This window comes from Saccopteryx bilineata, chromosome 4 (genome assembly GCF_036850765.1).
Source record: "Saccopteryx bilineata isolate mSacBil1 chromosome 4, mSacBil1_pri_phased_curated, whole genome shotgun sequence".
Taxonomy (NCBI): Eukaryota; Metazoa; Chordata; class Mammalia; order Chiroptera; family Emballonuridae; genus Saccopteryx; species Saccopteryx bilineata.
Window position 1 is genome coordinate 25,034,039 of NC_089493.1, and position 17,647 is coordinate 25,051,685.

General features: G+C 45.6%; 1 protein-coding gene across 1 annotated transcript in view; it reads left to right on the plus strand.

Annotated features, from left to right (window-relative positions):
* Positions 1–8,433: 8,433 nt before the first annotated feature.
* Positions 8,434–17,647, plus strand: part of ANGEL1 (angel homolog 1) — a 31,557-nt gene continuing 22,343 nt past the window's right edge. Inside the window, exons 1-5 of the mRNA XM_066273648.1 lie at positions 8,434–8,564; positions 11,834–12,409; positions 14,037–14,263; positions 14,715–14,784; positions 15,378–15,811. Of these exons, the coding sequence (XP_066129745.1) occupies positions 8,501–8,564; positions 11,834–12,409; positions 14,037–14,263; positions 14,715–14,784; positions 15,378–15,811 (1,371 nt within the window). The 5' untranslated portion in view covers positions 8,434–8,500. The remainder of the gene's footprint in view (positions 8,565–11,833; positions 12,410–14,036; positions 14,264–14,714; positions 14,785–15,377; positions 15,812–17,647) is intronic.

Genomic DNA, 17,647 nt, shown 5'->3' on the forward strand with positions numbered 1-17,647 from the left:
CATCACCATGTTCTTCTCTCAAGGTGGCTGTGCTTCAGGTATGAAATATTTCAGTGATGGGTGAAGTCTGTTTTCTTTTACCCAGTTTCTCTTCCTTTTTTCTTCCCCCCCTTGGGAGAGTATTCTGAACTTTGAAGCAGAAGATCAAAAGCAAAGCACAACAAAACATATGTTCTATCACAGGGGTCTCAAACTCGCAGCCCGCGGGCCACATGCGGCCCGCTGAACAATTTTGTGCAGCCCGCAGACTAATCCACGAAGTTCAAAATATTTTGGATAAAATTAAGTAAGCCTAGGGGCCTACTTGTATTTTTCATTTCTCTAGCATCCTAGCTAGATATTAGCTTAGTTAACAGCAGTTGTGATGCGAACTACAGTTTCTGGTCGTTTTGTGACACTGAGTAAACTGCATGTACGATTGTGCTTGTTGTACTGATTTTTTTTTGTTTTCAACTGCAGTGAGAAAAGTGTTGCGTAACAGTTGCCTTTTGTAGACCTAGTGCGGCCCGCCGAACGGCTGTGATCTTGCTCTGCGGCCCACATGCTGAGTTGAGTTTGAGAGACCCCTGTTCTGTCACTACAATTTGTTGCAGCCAAACCATTATTCAATCCATTACTGGGCTGCCTAACTTGAAACCTCTCAATCATCATCCCCACGTTTGGCTGTTTTCACATGTCCTGGAGTTGAAGTTCACTTGCAGTTTACTGTCAGGAGAACCTGGAGGCGTGTTTGCTTCTTCTTGATAAACTTTCAGCACATCAACAGTCAGGTCAGTGAGTAGGGGGCCTGGGGACATGAAAATCTCTCTTTGCCGCTCAGAAGAATGACGAAGATCAAGGAATTTGTGTAGGGAAAACATAGAAGCTTGGATCAAAAGAAATATGTAAACCTGAGATGTTACTCATTTCTTCAGGCATTCATTCTGAAATAAAAGTAAAATATCTATTATGTACAAGGCACTAACCTAGGCACCATTGTGGGGAGGGGATGCCAGTATGATCAAGACGCAGAGCTTTCAGGGTATATTATAGATAACAAGATAGAAATCGACGAGGCTATCCTTAGAGTGTGAGGGTTCTGGGCAAATATATATTTGTAGTAGAGCTCCTGTTCATATAAACAACTTGAGACACCCTAAATCAGCGTGGTGACACCACTCTAGTGGTCCAATCTCATGTGGTTCCTTGAAAGAAATATCAAACAGGCCAATGGAACAATCAACTCCTGGCATAATTTGGTAGGCACAAGTCCCGGAGACCCTCAGATCCTCTGGTCAACCCCACATTGATACAGAGGATATGAAATGGTCCTTAAAGGTGAGAAATGGGGACCAGAGAGTATGTAGGTCTTGGTTTAAACTCTGGGTGCTCTGCCTGGGTACAAAAGGTGAATTAGAAAGTTTGGAGAAAGGCACTCCAAATAGCCACTGGGTACAAGCACCACTGCCTGGATCTAAAAGGCAGTACTGGAAATTGATAAGGGCCATGAGGGAGCTTCTCTAGGAGTTCAGAGAGGGTGAAGTTTCTTTACACTAGGGAGCGTTCATGGGCTCTGGACAAGTAGAGTCTGGGGGAAGGGCATTTCTGGGAATGCAGGATAAAGGGAAGAAGCCAAGCCAGGTGGGTTCTGGGGAGTAAAGGGTGCGAGGAATAATAGGGAAGTGGGAAAGCACAGGACCAGAGCAATTCCAGGGATAGATTCCAATGTCACTGAAAGGCAATTGGGGAAAAAAGGGCAATAGGGAGTCACTGAAGATTTTTGAATGGGAGTGTGGTTTAATCAGGGTTTTCTTTATAATGGTGGACTGCAATATATATATAAATATGATATCTATTATATATAAAATTTATAATATATATAATAAATATAAATAGATATATAAATCTATATTTGCATAAGTCAATGCTCATCACTGTTCGTTGTCACTGTTTCCAGTCCCTTTCAGTGGATGGAGCTAGAAATACATGTACATATGTATGTATACTAACCTGCACATAATACACAGCTATATTTATTTCTACACCCATCTATCCGTACATACCTTAAATGAAAATGTGAGTTTATACCGATACCTCTGACTCCAGTCCAATACCGCAGGAGACATTCATGTTTTGCCCCATATTTGTCATATCTCTTTCCTCAAAAAAATCTAGCTCTGATTTTCTACAATATTTACTTATTTTCTCATCTGTAGTGTACAGTTGGCTTTTGAACAACATGGGTTTGAACTGCATGGATCTATTTATGTGCAGATATTTTTCAGTAAATACCTATACTCTGTGGTAGGATTCAAATAATTTAACAACCGGTTCTCTGCCATAATGACCGTTTTAAGTATAAAAAAATATATATCAAAAGGTAGTTTATGATTTCATGCATTTAATGCTTGAATAAGAACAATAAAAGAGGTACACAAAACTAGATTATAAGGAAGAGTTTTAAAATAATAATGAAAAAATATTAAATAATACCTGAAAAACAACAATAAAACTGTTATTTAAGATATTTCCATATTGCTTCTTGATTGGCATCCTCAGTTGCAACTTTTTCCACCTATGGACGGAATGAACATTGCTACAGGCACTTAGAATACACTGCTGCGCAGATGAACGTTTAAAAAGAGTAAGGAATGTCAATTTGTGATTTCCACACCCAGGCACCCACCTTAGAGAGAATCCTGATTACAAGTGTCATTTTGACAACCAGTTTGCCAAACTCAACAAAAAATTAGGTATCGCTTCTGCCGAACCCGTGCAAACCAGCTGAATCCCACCACTGCCTATACTGGTTTTGATCTGCCGTTAGGGGGTCTTTGGGTATACGGGGCCAGCTGTATGCACGGACCGAGGCCATTTTATACAGGGGACTTGAGCATCACAGGTTGTTATGTCTGCAGGCAGGGGGTCCTGGAAACGGTCCCTCATGATACAAGGGACAGTTGAAGTTTTTGGGGAGCCAGAAGTTATATACCCCTAAATCCTGCATTGTTCCAGGGTCAAACCTGTATCCCTGGAGATAAATTTACCAACTAGAGTACAGTGTTTGATGGTATGTAGCTTTTGTGCATGCTTATCCTTATAATATCCAGTCAAAACGCTTCCCCCCCCCCCAAGTTATTTACCTCAATTTTTTTTCTTCCTGCTCCCTTCAATCTGGCTATTTGATTAATTTGTATCACAGTTAGATTCATTTGTCAGAGTCTGCTTTCATCTCTCCCTCATATTCTGGTTGCTTTGGTTTAATTTACATACAGTAGTAACATGAACTCTTTGCAGTACACAGTTCTGTAGGTTTTGACAAATGCAGAGAGTCATGTATCCACCACCATGGTTCCGTTCAAACAGTCCCATCACCTAAAAATTTCCCTCATGCTGCCTGTGTATGATGAACTCCTCCCCCACCCTAACCTCTGGCAATCCCTGTTCCATTCTCCATCCTTATAGTTTGCTTTTCCAAGTTGCATAAATTAAATCATACAATGTGTAGTTTGGGGGAGGGGGTTGGCTTCTTTCACTTAGAACAATGCGTTTAAGATGCACCCATGTCAGCACATAAAGCAGTGGTTCCTTTTTATTGTGGCGTAATATTCCATTGTGGAGATGTACCCACCTGCTAAAACACATCATATTTTCCTCCTCTTGGTGATTATAAATAAAGCAGCTATAAATAATCACATAGAGGTTTTTGTGTGAGCAGAAGTTTTCATTTCTCCTAAATAAATAACCTAAGAGTGTGGTTGCTGGGTCATATCCATAGAAGGTATAGGTTTAACCTTGTAAGAAACTGCCAAGTTGTTCTCCAAAGTAGCTGTACCATTTTGAATTTCCACTGGAAATATACGAGAGCTTCAGTTACTCCACATTCTCACCAACTGCCGAGATTGCTAGTTTGTTGTTTTTGTTTTGCCAGTCTAATATGTGTGTAGTGGTGTTTCCCAGTGGTTTGAACTCACATTTCCCTGATGACTAATGATGCTGAGCACCCTTTCATATGCTTATTGGTCATTTGAATATTTCCCTTGTTGTTTGTTCAGGGTTTTTTTTTGCCAATTTTAAATTGGGTTATTTTCTTATTGAGTTTTGAGAATTCTTGATATATTACAGGTATGGACTTTGTCAGAAATGTGATTTGCAAATATTTTCTCTTAGTCTGTGATTTATCACTTTACTTTTAACAGTGTCCTTCACAGAATACAAATTTTAATTTTGATGGTCAAATTTTATCAAAATTCTTGATTTTTTTATTTTATGGATCTGTTTATGATACCATATTTAAACTCTCTGCTTAACCCAAGGTCATGTAAAATTTCCCCTGTGTTTTATCCTAGATGATTTATAATTTTAGCTTTTACATTAGTTCTAATGAACCATTAGATTTTTTAAATCATGGTAAAATATACTGTACTAACATAATATTGGAGCAGTGTGAGCATGTTTAAATGTTTATGTTAAGAAGTCAGGGAAGAAAAGGAGAGGGGTAAACAGAAGGAGCCCAGCCCCTGAGGAGGAGACTCCACGCCCGGGTGGAGCTGTCAGCCACTGTGTTGGGAGAGAAGGAAGAGAAATTGGTTGTGTATGCTAGACAGTGTGTTAGTGTGACAACAAGGAATAGTTTTCTCTTGGTGATTCTATTTTCCTCTAAAGTTGGTAGGGAGATGATCTCCAGAGAGCAGGAAGGGAGTAATATGATAGCAAGTTTGAGAAGAATAGTCATTGTGGAAATGGGACAGAAACCTAATTAAAAACACAGGATTGCTGGGGAGGGTTGAGGGCTGAAGTGAGGCTGGAGACCAGCACGCTAATAGCTCCAATCTGTGTGGTTGGTAATTTTATGCACCAGTGCTCAGCAGCCCAGATGTAAGAGCCAAGAAGAAGAATGGTTTTAACTGAACTTAGGCAGGTGTGATTAAGGAATGGTGGGCAAGAGAGTTAATACGGGGAAAAGAACAATTTAAAGGATGACTCGTGGGGATTCCATGTTTGATAGAGAAATGATGACTAAGGGGAAGCTCGAGGGCAGAATAGAGAACGCAGGGGTTTGCTGGAGTTAAAGAACATTGTGCAGAAGTGAACTGGGAAAGGCAGAAAGACAAGGGGTGATCCATCAGAGTGGGTGTGTTAATTTATGACTTCAGAGGTGGAGCGGTACCAGTAATGGCACATCATGGGTGTCTGAAGTACAGTGGGAATGAGGTCAGTGAGAGGGTGGTAATAAGGCGCTTCTAGGATTTGAGATGGCTGGTCCAGATTAATGATGGAGGACTGGAGGTAGGGAATACTGTGAGTCTAGCACTAGAGTCTCCAATGAGAGAGGAAGGAGTGAGGTCAAGAAATGACAAGGGCAAGGATGGGGTAAACACTGATGAGTGCATGATAATTCTCTAATGAATGCATGAATTGAATAAGTGAGTGAATGAATGAATCAACTCAGCCCAATCTGGTACATTCTGGGAATATTTAGCCTGAGATGCCAGAGGAAACACTGGGCTCAGAGAAGGCAAGTTACTGGGAGTGTACGGGTTTCAGGTTATCATAAGACTTAAACATAGACAATTCTTTCCTGCATATATCTGAGAGGCTGTTTGAGCCTGCTAGACCTCCACAGGTTCAATGCAATAGCCACTAGCCCCTTCTGGCTACTAAGCACTCGAAATGTGGCTGGTCTGAATTGAGAGGTGCTGTCCACATAAAACACATGCTGGATTTCAAAAACTGACTACAAAAGAAATTTTTTTAAGAGAACATAAAATATCTCATTTCTAAATTTTTTTTTTAAAGATTTTTTTTTGATTTTATTTATTCATTTTAGAGAGGAGAGAGAGAGACAGAGAGGGAGAGAGAGACAGAGAGAGAAAGTGGGGAGGAGCTGGATGCATCAACTCCCATATGTGCCTTGACCAGGCAAGCCCAGGGTTTCGAACCGGCGACCTCAGCATTTCCAGGTCGACGCTTTATCCACTGCGCCACCACAGGTCAGGCTCATTTCTAAATATTGATGACCTGTTGACACGGTAATTATTTTTGGATCTATGGGGCTAAATATATTATTAAAATTAATATCACCTACATTTTTTTATTTTAATTTTTATCTGAGGCTACTAGAAAATATTAAATTACCTATGTGGTTCACATCATATTTCTCTTGAGCAACAGTGATCTAGGCCTTGGTCAGTAGCCTCTGCAATCCCTAAGGAAGCATTATGCCACCTTGTATAGTCAACCAATGAATTAATAAAGGCAGCCATTGAATTTGGCATAAGTAAAATTGGAAACCTCAAGTGCTTACATTTTCTATATACAGGAAATTTGCCTCTAAAAGAACATTTTTAACTTCCTCAAAGTTAAACAGTTTTACTTGCTCCATTAGATAGGCCTGCACTCTTGAAACCGTTGCCACTGTTATCACAGTCTGGGTGAACTGGAGGGCTCATCCGGTCTCTCAGAATATTTCTGACGTCATGAGGCTGCAGATGGTGCAGGTTGTATTTGTAATTTTCCTTTGACTGAGGAAGCCTAAGGCTGCACTTCTCCAGGCCAAGTCTCCTTGAAACCTACAGTGACGGCTTGCTGAACAATGCCACATTACAGTTGGAAGGGCCCTTGTTTCTGCCAGGGACTGTAGAAGATGACACTACATTATCGGTAGCCAGAGCTGTTTTCGGCCTATGCTAAAAGACACATAACAGTAAACACCGAGAGTTGACCCTTGGCCGGGCACGGTGAGGGCACCGAGGCTCCAAAAGGCTACATAACCTAAGGAGTTCCATGGGTAGTGAGTGGCCGAGCCAGGATCTGAACTCAGGTGGTCTAACCTCAAAGCTTGTGATCCTCACATCATCCTACATTTTCCAATAGAGCTGATTATGGATCAGGAAACAAAAAGAGGGCAGCCTCGCTTAACTGGCCTCAGCAAAAGCCTCTGAACAAACATGGTGTCAATTAGTCTGACGCACTTTACCCAGACATGTGGTGAACAGCCTAGTTGAGGCTGGGTCCTTCAGCAAAGATTCCCAAAATGTACAGACACCAGAATAACCTGGTCCGTGTTCAAGGGCCCCACCTCAGACCTGATAGAGCCTAGGAAGTAGGGCCTAGAAATTTTTAAGAAAATTTTCAAGTGATTAAGGAAACCCTAATTTCACAAAGTGTTAGAAGTAGTCTCTAGAGAAATACTTTGACTTAGGATCTGATTTGGAACTTGTACTTTTGGGTAACTATTGGGGCAAAATGGAAAGCAAGAACAAGGAAGGCATATTTAAGTCACATCAAAGGAGTGGGCCTGACTTTTGGGGATCCTTGGGTAGGTAACGTTTGTGCATTAGTTTCCAAAAGGTTTCCCAACCTTCAGATTGCCCTAGGAGCATCTGCTGCATGGGAGACCCCAGCAGGAGCACTCTTGCCTGAAGGCAGCTACTTCTCTGGAGCTAAGGGAAAATGGAGGGAAGGCCACAATACTGACTGTTTCCTTCTTCCTCCTCTTAGCCTTTCAGTGTTATGATGTACTCAGCTGGTCCTGGATCTGGTGACTCCCCGGAGGGCTTCCCCGAACAATCAAAGCTCCAGCCACAAATTGGAAATTGTGCAGCTCAGACACTGGGCACTGAAATTGGTAATACATGCAATCCTTCCTTCTTCCGAGTGTGGCTAACCACACTCAGAAGACTGTGGGTGAGGGAATGCGGGGGAGAAGAGACTCCAAGAGGTCTTTGGGTAGCACAGAATTGCTACAAGATCTGGCCTTCGTGTAGTAACACATTCTTTGTTTAGTTTAAAAAGATTTGTTTCATCCCTACTAGATACCTGACACTGTTGCAGGCACTAGAGAAATACCTCAGTGAAATCCAACCAACCAGACTTGGTCCCTGCCCTTGTGAAAGTTTCCACCTCACTCTTGACTCCCATACCAATGGATCACCCTCTTTTTTCTAGATTAGGTAAAATGGGTCTAGATTAGGACCCATTTGGCACAGGATGAGGAAGGTGTGGACTCATTAGTGAGATAACTGATAATGCACTGGGGAAGACGGTAGAGTCAGGAAAAAAAGAAATATGGAGAACTCGCTCTCTCCTTTCCCTGGGCTGACAAGTGTGAGAAGACAGAAACCAGGGCTGGGTGAAGCCTTAGAGAAACCTGGCCCTCATTTTACAGAGGAGCACACTGAGGGGCGGTCCCCACGTTAAGCGGCAGGAGTGGGAATATAGTCATGTCCTTTGAATAATACTTTGTAGCCGCCAGCAAGGCGCTTAATTTAAAACTCCTGCTCTTGAAGGGCTTCCTGAAACCAGGCCTTTGTCTTGGCAACAGGCCCCCGCTCCGTCCCGCCCCGCCCAGCTCCGCTGGCGCTACGGTCCTAATAAAGTTGTTGTTGAAGCTCAGCGGGACCACGTGAGCCGCCGGGGGCGGAGTCAGAGGCGGGGCGAGTCCGGGGCGGGGCCAAGCTTGGGGAGATCTGACGGCCTGGTGAAAAGGAGGGGTGGGTTCAGGCGCGGCGGGCCGGCCATGATCGCGTCCTGCCTGTGTTACCTACTGCTGCCTGTCGCGCGCCTCTTCCGCGTCCTCTCAGGTACTGGCCCCGCGTCCTGACAGGCGGGAGCCAGGCCCGGGCAGGCCCCGCGGGGCTGAGTCGGCGTGCGGTGCGGCGGGCCTCCCGACCACCTTCCCTGGCAGTGCCCAGCTGTAGGAAAGCAGCCCTCGACCTGGTGCCCGTCCTGGAGTCCAGGAGGCCCAGGTCTGGCCGACGACCCTCGTGGTTGGCCCCCTGCTCACGCTGGTGGCATTGGGCCACAGTTAACGTGGAGGAGGCTGGGCAAGGGGCAGAAGCCAACCCCTTCCCAGCCGGGGATGCAGGCAGGCTCGGCCCGCTCGCTGAGTCACTGCTCTGGGGGTCGGAGGGTTGGCAGCCCCGGGGGAAGGCGCATGCCCGGATTCTCCGTGGGTAGGGGTCAGGGTCAGTGGGCTAAAGACCTGGACGTACCTGTCTTCCCCAGGGTTATCTCCACACTCACCTTTCCCCGCCACTTCTCAGTGGGGGCTTTGGTTGAAAACGTGATCAGAATTGAGAACCGCATGTGAAACAGCTTAGAAGTAGCCTCTTGTGCGCTTGGAGATGCAGTGGGATGCAGGCAATGCCCAGTGGATACTTTAGAGAGAGAAGAGAGAGTTATTCTTTGACTTCATGATTCACCTGCCCTTTTCGCTCCTGGGTTTTTTGTTTGTTTGTTTTTTGTTTTCCCAAGGCTCTTAGAGGATCAGTAAGTCTCAGCAATCCTCTCTGGCCAAGCAGGGGGCAGGACAGGCCAACAAGTACTTTCTGAGAAATAAGTGGCCCAGCTATGCATTCTGTGCTTTTCCTTTCTGGAACTTTACACAATGTAGGTGTGCGATTTATACTTACATTGCATGCTATATGTATACTTCATATAAAAGGTTTGTTTGGTGCTGGCTGCTGGAGTGCAAGCTCCAGGAGGGCAGGGCCATGCCTGTTTTGCTTACTGGGCCTCTAGTGCTAGCACACTGCCCAGACTACAGTAGACAATCTAGGAATGGCTCCCATTGTGTACATACTTCCGAGGTGAGAAACTCCACACAACTAATTGTTTTCCGAGAACTAAGGCATATTCCTTTAACCATGTTGCTGTCATTTCTGGAGCTCTTTCAATGTCCATAATGGTAGCCTTAGTGACAATACTGGTCCAGAGATTTCTAGACAAAGAATTTTAGGGACCTCAGAGGGAGGGTCACTTACTTCCCTTACCAGCTCATCCCCCACATACCCATTAAAGTAGTCTCATCTGTTTTAACTTGGTGCGTTTGGTTTCTTTCTTTCTTTTTTTTTTAAGAGAGAGAGAGAATCAGAAAGGGAGAGAGATGGGAAGCATCAACTCCTAGTTGACAGCACTTTAGTACTTCATTGATTGCTTCTCATACATGCCTTGATAGGGGTGAAAAGGAGGTCCAGCTCAAGCCAGCAACCTTGGGCTTCAAACCAGTGACCTTTGGGCTCAGGACAGTGACCATGGGATTATGTCCTCGATCCTATGCTCTAACCAGCGACCCCGTACTCAAGCTGGATGAACCCGCGCTCAAGCTGGGACCTTGGGGTTTCAAACCTGGGTCCTCAGTGTCCCTGGTCAGTCCTCTATTCATTGCATCGCCACCTAGTCAGGCTATACATTTGGTTTCTACAGATTTTTTAAAAAAATAAAAGAATTCTGCTGCTAAAAAACAATCTACCTCCACCAACAAAAACCTGCTAAATTTGGAAACCAGTAACAGCACAAGGATAAATCAAAGAGCCCCTGCCATCTGGTATACATAGAGGATGTTTCAAGGGACAGGGAATTAGCAAGTCCCTGATACTAAAGCCAGCAACCCAGACCTTGAGTTTAGAGCAGAGTTTTTCCAGTTTCAGCACTACTGACATTTGGGCCTAGATAATTTGTTGTGGTGCTGTCCTTTGCACTGTAAGATGTTCAGCAGTATCCTTATCCTCTAACCACTAGATGCCAGTAGCATCCCCACAGCTGTGACAACCACAGTGTCTCCAGACTAGGCCAAATGTCCTCTAAGAGTAAAATCACCACTGGTTTTGAAAACCACTGTTAAATCCACAGAGGCCAAAAGATAGTGTGAACATTTGAACTATTCTGACATATTTTCTTGCCTTAAAATAAAAAACAGCGGATAAAATAAATCTGGTGATTGAGGGTCAGCATCATACATGCCACTTGTCCTGTGCCAGAAACGATTTAGTGATTAGGGAGTGTTTGCTTGCAGCAAAGCGGTGTGTGTGGAGTTTGGGGCTCTAATGTTAGTGGTTTCCCCACCTGCTTTCCTGCCTGTTGGCTGTCATTTGTGGCAGCTGCAGCAGAAAGACAGCTGTCTCTTGCTGTCACTTTTTGGCACCTTCTGATTATGTTATAGAATGGGAAAGCTAATATAAAGTTTGTGAAGATTTATGAATAATATAAATAGTTTTGAGAAGAGGGCCAAGGGCCTTTATTAAGAAGTAAATTGAATAGATTTTAAGACACCTTTCTTGGCTACTTTAGAACTTTTTCTTTTGGAATGTATTCATAGATTGGGGGATTTATAGAACTAGAAAAACTGGATATTATCTAATTCAAATTTCCCGTGTCCCCATTTTACAGTCAAGACTGAGTTCATCTCACTAGGGACATTATCCAAGGTCACATCGTTTTGTTCATTTCAGCAGTAGGCCATAACCCACAGTTCTAATTCATGGTCAAAGTCTTGTTCCAATGTAATGTGGCTCTTAGAGCCCGGGTGTTGATGTTTCATAGGAGTCTTAATCTCTAGATAAAGAGGTGTGGTTATATGTGACCATCTCTCCTAGATTATGTGGGCCAGCCATTCTTTTATTCCCACACTGAATATTTATCAGATCCTTATCATATAAATTAGTTAATAGCCTGACCTGTGGTGGCGCAGTGGATAAAGCGTCAACCTGGAAACACTGAGGTTGCCGGTTCGAAACCCTGGGCTTGCCTGGTCAAGGCGCATATGGGAGTTGATGCTTCCTGTTCCTCCCCCCTTCTCTCTCTCTCTCTCTCTCCTCTCTATAATGAATAAATAAAAAAAATCTAAGAAAAAAAATTAAATTAGTTAATACTTGTAAGGCTCTTAGAACAGTGCCTGCTATATAGCGAGCCCTTTGCTCTGGTGATGATGAAGTTCCAGGCACTAAAATGTGATGGAACAAGGTTGAGCAAGGTGAATATGATTCTTACTTCTGTGGAATTCACATTCTAGTTGGGATAGGGTAGGGCGGTACTGTCTTCTTACCACATGGTATTTTGGCTTTCTCCTTAGATGCCTTCTTTGCATGTCGAAAAAATGCCCTCCTGGCGAAGAGCTCGTCCTCCCAGGTAGAAGAGAACTTTGCCATGGCCCCTCAAGTTCTGGACCAGGAAGAGTGTGAGGGTCTGCTGCAGCAGTGGCAAGAAGAAGGGTCGAGCCACGTGTGCTCAACTTTGAGCCAGGGTCCGCTAACAGATAAGGCACTAGCCCAGAGCAGCCTGGCACTCCTGATGGATAATCCTGGAGAACAGGATGCGACATCGGAGGACAAGGGGTCCAGCAGGCAGCTGAGTGACCTGCAAGCCGCAGAGAACCTGGAGGAGCCTTCTCCTGAGGTCCTAGGAGAAGAGCCACTGCCAGAGGCTGAAGACCCAGTGTGGGCAGCTGTCCCCATGCAGACAGGCCCTCAGTATACAGACTGTGCTGTCCTCCCAATGGGTTCCCTGGCTGCAGAGCAGTGGGAAGAGGACCCTGCTGTGATTGCCTGGAGAATAGCCCCTGAGCCTATGCCCGAGGCAGAGGCTCCCACCTGGTCCTTTGATAGCCTGGGGCAGTTGCAGCTTCCCCCAGTGGAAATTCCTTATCATGGTGAGTCTGACAGCTGGCTGAGAGAGCCAGGCTAGCAGGGTAGCCTGGGTGTCAGCAGAGCCATTGCTGAAGAAGAGTCTCTCTGGGGAGCTCAGCCACTGCATTCTTTGTTTTCTTGAGCCTCTTGCAGTGTCAAATCTAAAAGGATCTTAGAAATCATCTCATTTAGCCCTGTGTTCTTCTAGATGAAATAACCCTGGTGCAGAGAGGTAGCAAGACCTGCCTAAAGTCACATAACTAGATCGTGGCAGAACAAAGCAGACCCTATTTCTGCTTCTCCATATTGTTTCTTTGGAGGTGATCTAAGGGCTTCCTGGGAGGAGGGGTGGGGGCTCCACTCTGCCTCAAGCAGAATAACTCATTTTTGTTTTTTTAATTTAGTGAGAGGAGGGGAGGCAGAGACAGACTCCCACATGCACCCCGACTGGGATCCACCCAGCAAGCCCACTAGGGGGCGATGCTCAGCCCCTCTGGGGCCTTTACTCCATTGTAACCGAGCCATTTTTTAGTGCCTGAGGCGGAGGCCATAGAGCTATCCTCAGTGCCTGGAGCTGACTTTCTCTAATTGAGCCATGGCTGCAGGAAGAGAGGAGGAGAGAGAGAGAGAGAGAGAGAGAGAGAGAGAGAGAGAGAGAGAAAGAGGAAGGAGAGGGGGAGAGGTGGAGAAGCAGATGGTCACTTCTGTGTGCCCTGGCCGGGAATTGAACCCAGGACATCCACATGCCAGGCTGATGCTCTACCACTGAGCCAAGTGGCCAGGGCCAGAATAACTCCAGTTCTATCTGGGGTACATATTAGGCTTTCATTAAAATGTGAAGAACGAGTTCTGTGACTCAAATAGGTTTGAAATTCACTGTGCAGCTCACTCATGCTTTAAGGGAGATGGAGGACATGTGGTTCTCACCCTACAAACTTTTCTATATTTAGAGGTTAGAAAACACCCAAGGCAGGCCCTGGCCTGAGTGTTGGCCTAGCATATGGATGTCCCGGGTTTGATTCCCAGTCAGGGCACACAGGAGAAGCTACCATCTGCTTCTCCCCCCTTCCCCCTCTTCTCCTCTCGCAGCCAGTGGTCGTTTGATTCTAGTGTGGCCCTGGGTGCTGAGGATAGCTCAGTTGGTCCAAGTGTCAGCCTTAGAGGCTTAAAATAGCTTGGTACTCGAGCATCAGCTCCAGATGGGGTTGCCGGGTGGATCCCGGTTGGGGCACATGTGGGAGTCAGCCTCACTGTCTCCCCTCCTCTCATCTGAGAAAAAGAGACCACCCATGGCCGAGATTGAACCTCAAGTGACTATTAAGCACATTCATCTGAGTGATTCCCTAGAGACCAATGAATTTGTCACAAATGAGAAATTGTTAGCCTGTATTTATTGAGCAGGTACTAGGTGCTAGGTATTAGAGAATACAGTGGTGAACAGGCTAAGATTGTCTCTGGCTTTATGGAGATTACTGTCTAGTCTGAGAATGTCCTTAGAATTCTGCTCAAATTGCCACAGGGAGAGATGGGTGACTCAGAAGATGAGAAAAGGAACTGGAGACACAACATCACTGAGTCAGGAGTGGAGACAGTAGGGCCTGTGAGTAACAGGTCCTTGCCATGGACCTCTTCTTCCCAACCCCTTTGCAGAAATCTTGTGGCGAGAATGGGAGGATTTCTCCACTCAGCTAGATGCTCAGGGCCTGGAGGCAGGGGATGGCCCTCAGTTCCAGTTCACTCTGATGTCCTATAACATCCTGGCCCAGGACCTGATGCAGCAGAGCTCTGAGCTGTATCTGCACTGCCATCCGGATATCCTCAATTGGAACTATCGCTTTGCAAATCTCATACAGGAATTCCAGCACTGGGACCCTGATGTGAGTGAAGGGATGGGGCAGTGTCATTTGCTTGGACGTGGGCTGTTTCCCAGTGCTCCTTATAAAATGAGTGCATTCCCATAGTTGTTCGTATGAATGGAGTCCTTCCTGGGGCTGGAGCTTGCCTGCCTGCAGTAAATGAGTTTTGGCAGAGGCAGAGAAGACTCTCCCCAGGTGCAGTTTCTAGCACCTTGATGCAGTGAGGGAGACTTGAAGGACTCAAGGAATGGCAAAACCCAGTGTTGTGTCTGCTCTTCTCAGGTTAACCCTGGGCCTGTTCTTGCTGGGGTCGGCTGTCTAGGAGGGGTCAGCCGTGTGGGGGAGTTTCAGTGTGACCCTGCCTGAGACCCACAGCAGCTTCCCACCTGGCCACAGTGCCTGCTCCCGGGGTGGGAGTCACATTCAGCACTCCAGGCGCTGTGAAGTGATCAGTTTCCCTGTCATTTCCCAGATCCTGTGTCTCCAGGAAGTCCAGGAAAATCATTACTGGGAGCAGCTGGAGCCCTCTCTGCGAATGATGGGTAATGCAGCTCTCTGGCATGCTTGCTAGTCTTTGTTTCTGTAGCCCTGTCTGTCTGTCCTGAGGACACCATCTTTCTCTGTCGTCTCAGTAAACCCTCGGTCTCGCCTGTGAGCTAGCTCCTTCTTATGTGGGTGAGAATGTAGAGTTCTACAGTTTTAAAGCAATTGTACTTATGTCACCATTTAATCCTTGAAGCAACCAACACTGTGAGGCTATTATCATTCCCAGTTTACAATGAGGAAACTGAGGTTCTCAAAATTTCTGTGACTTGCTCCGAGTCACAAAGCTACAAAGCTAGTAGGTTTCATGCCAGGGAGCTAGGACTCCCACTGGTCTGACTCTAGATTCCATACTTTTGCTATCAACTTATATTGGTTCATACCTTCTGTCCTTCCCCTTAGAGCCTCTTAGTCATCTGGTTGAAGTTGTAAGGGAGCCTCGCAGAAGCAGGGAATCGGCAAGGGCAAGGACTCATTACTGAGCAGCAGGAGCAATGCCCTGTGTGCACACACGCCTGTGTCACCGCCGCTGGCTGGAGGGAGTCAGGGTTCAAGGACTCTGATCCATCTCCTTGGCGGGTGTTCCTTGCAGGCTTTACCTGTTTCTACAAGAGGAGGACCGGGTGTAAGACGGATGGCTGTGCTGTCTGCTACAAGCCCACGAGGTTCCGTCTGCTCTGCGCCAGCCCTGTGGAGTACTTCCGGCCTGGCCTGGAGCTCCTCAATCGGGACAATGTGGGCTTAGTGTTGCTGCTGCAGCCACTAGTCCCAGAAGGCCTGGGGCGAGTCTCGGTGGCCCCACTGTGCGTGGCAAACACCCACGTCCTGTACAACCCACGCCGGGGTGATGTCAAGCTGGCTCAGATGGCCATTCTCCTGGCTGAAGTGGACAAGGTGGCGAGGTTGTCAGATGGCAGCCACTGCCCCATCATCTTGTGTGGGGACCTGAACTCCGTCCCTAATTCACCTCTCTACAACTTCATCAGGGACGGAGAGCTCCAGTACCATGGGATGCCCGCCTGGAAGGTGAACGGGGCAGGCCCCTGCGGGGGTGGGCCACGGCCTGGGCAGAGATTCCGGTGTTGGCGTCAGTGCTGCCTCTGCGGCAAGGACCCAGTTACCCCTGTCCTGGCTCCCTCCTGCTTTCTTGTACCCAAAGCCTGGGAGTTAGGGACTCGTGAGTGCCTTTGGCATATTGGAATCCTTTCAGCTTTTATCATCAATTTCTTTTTAGTTTATAAGTAATACATAAGTATATCCTTTCAAGAATTCAAGTGTCATAAAATCAGGCAAAAGCCCCTTTTTATTACTTACATTCCTACCCCCACCCCCACTTAGAGTCAAGTAATAACTGTTTGAAGTTTGGTGGTATTTTTCCAGATCATTTTCTGTGTATTTATAGTGATATCTATGTTCCTGTGACAATGTAATTGTAATTCACATTTATTAAGCTGTGTGCCAGGTACTATTTTAAGCACTTTACATGTATTAATTCATTAATTTTCACAATTTCTATTGTTGCCTCAATTTTAAAAATAAGGAAACTCAGGCACAGAAGATTAGTAATTTGCTTACTCTGGATCATGCAGGTCATTGTGGTGGAGCCAGGATTTGAAACTGGATGACCTGACCCCAGAGCTCTCGCACTCCAATACTCTGCTGTGCCTGCTTCTAACAGCTGATACATAATCTAGTGTGTGTGTGTTTATAAACCTGACGTAATACTGTGTATTTCATTTTGTAGCTTTTTTTTTTTTTACTTATCAATGGATCTAATTCTTTTAACTGCTGAATGTTGATAGTAGTATAGATATCTCATAGTTTATCATAGTTTATTTAGCTGTGCTGTTGGGCATTCAGCTTGTGCTAATTTTTTGTCACTTAATCTCCCTGTTCCTCTGTTTTGTTTCTACTGATCCATCTATCTTATTGCTAAATTCTTGGCAAGCCACACTGGAGAAAGGACCTAGATTGACTGAATTATTGTTAAGCACCTTGGGCTTTTATTTTAATGAGGTTGCTCAAGTGCCAACAATGTCCAGCTTGCCATGTGTCTATTGCTGCTCTCTTCCCAGCACCGATTAGCTCATGTCTTGCACAGAGTTGGCATTCAAATATTTGTTGCTAAAAAATAAAGGGCATTTTACTACACACATTTGAGATGTGCAAATGACTGATGTTGCTGAATGTTTCCCCTACTATGTTCTGTCCCATCCCAAGCTGCTTATTGACTTTGACCGAGGATGTTGATGTAAATATGGTAAAGTGCTTTGGTGCATTTCCCATTTGGTTCAACCCTGTGGTTTCCCAATAATCCACCTTGGGAAAGATGCTATCCCTTGATCCAGAGAATCCAAAGATCAGGATAAACCTTTTCCCGTTGCACATTAAAGCCCCTGAAAGTTGTATTCTCTGTGGGGAATTGTGAAGATTTACCTGAAGTAAAAGTTAGGGGATCCATGTTCTATTCTCTCTCTCTCTCTCTCTCTCTCTCTCTTTTTGTGTGACAGAGACAGAGAGAGGTACAGATAGGGACAGACAGACAGGAAGGGAGAGAGATGAGAAGCATCAATTCTTCATTGCAGCACCTTAGTTGTTCATTGATTGCTTTCTCATATGTTCCTTGACCTGGGGCTACAGCAGACTGAGTGACCCTTTGTTCAAGCCAGTGACCTTGGGTTCAAGCTGGTGAGCACTGAGCTCAAACCAGATGAGCCCGCGCTCAAGCCAGCGACCTGGGGGTTTTGAACCTGGGTCCTCCGCATTCCAATCCGACGCTCTATCCACTGCGCCACTGCCTGGTCAGGCCCATGTTCTATTCTCTTTGACTCACATATCTCACTCTTACCCCTCATTTCTGTC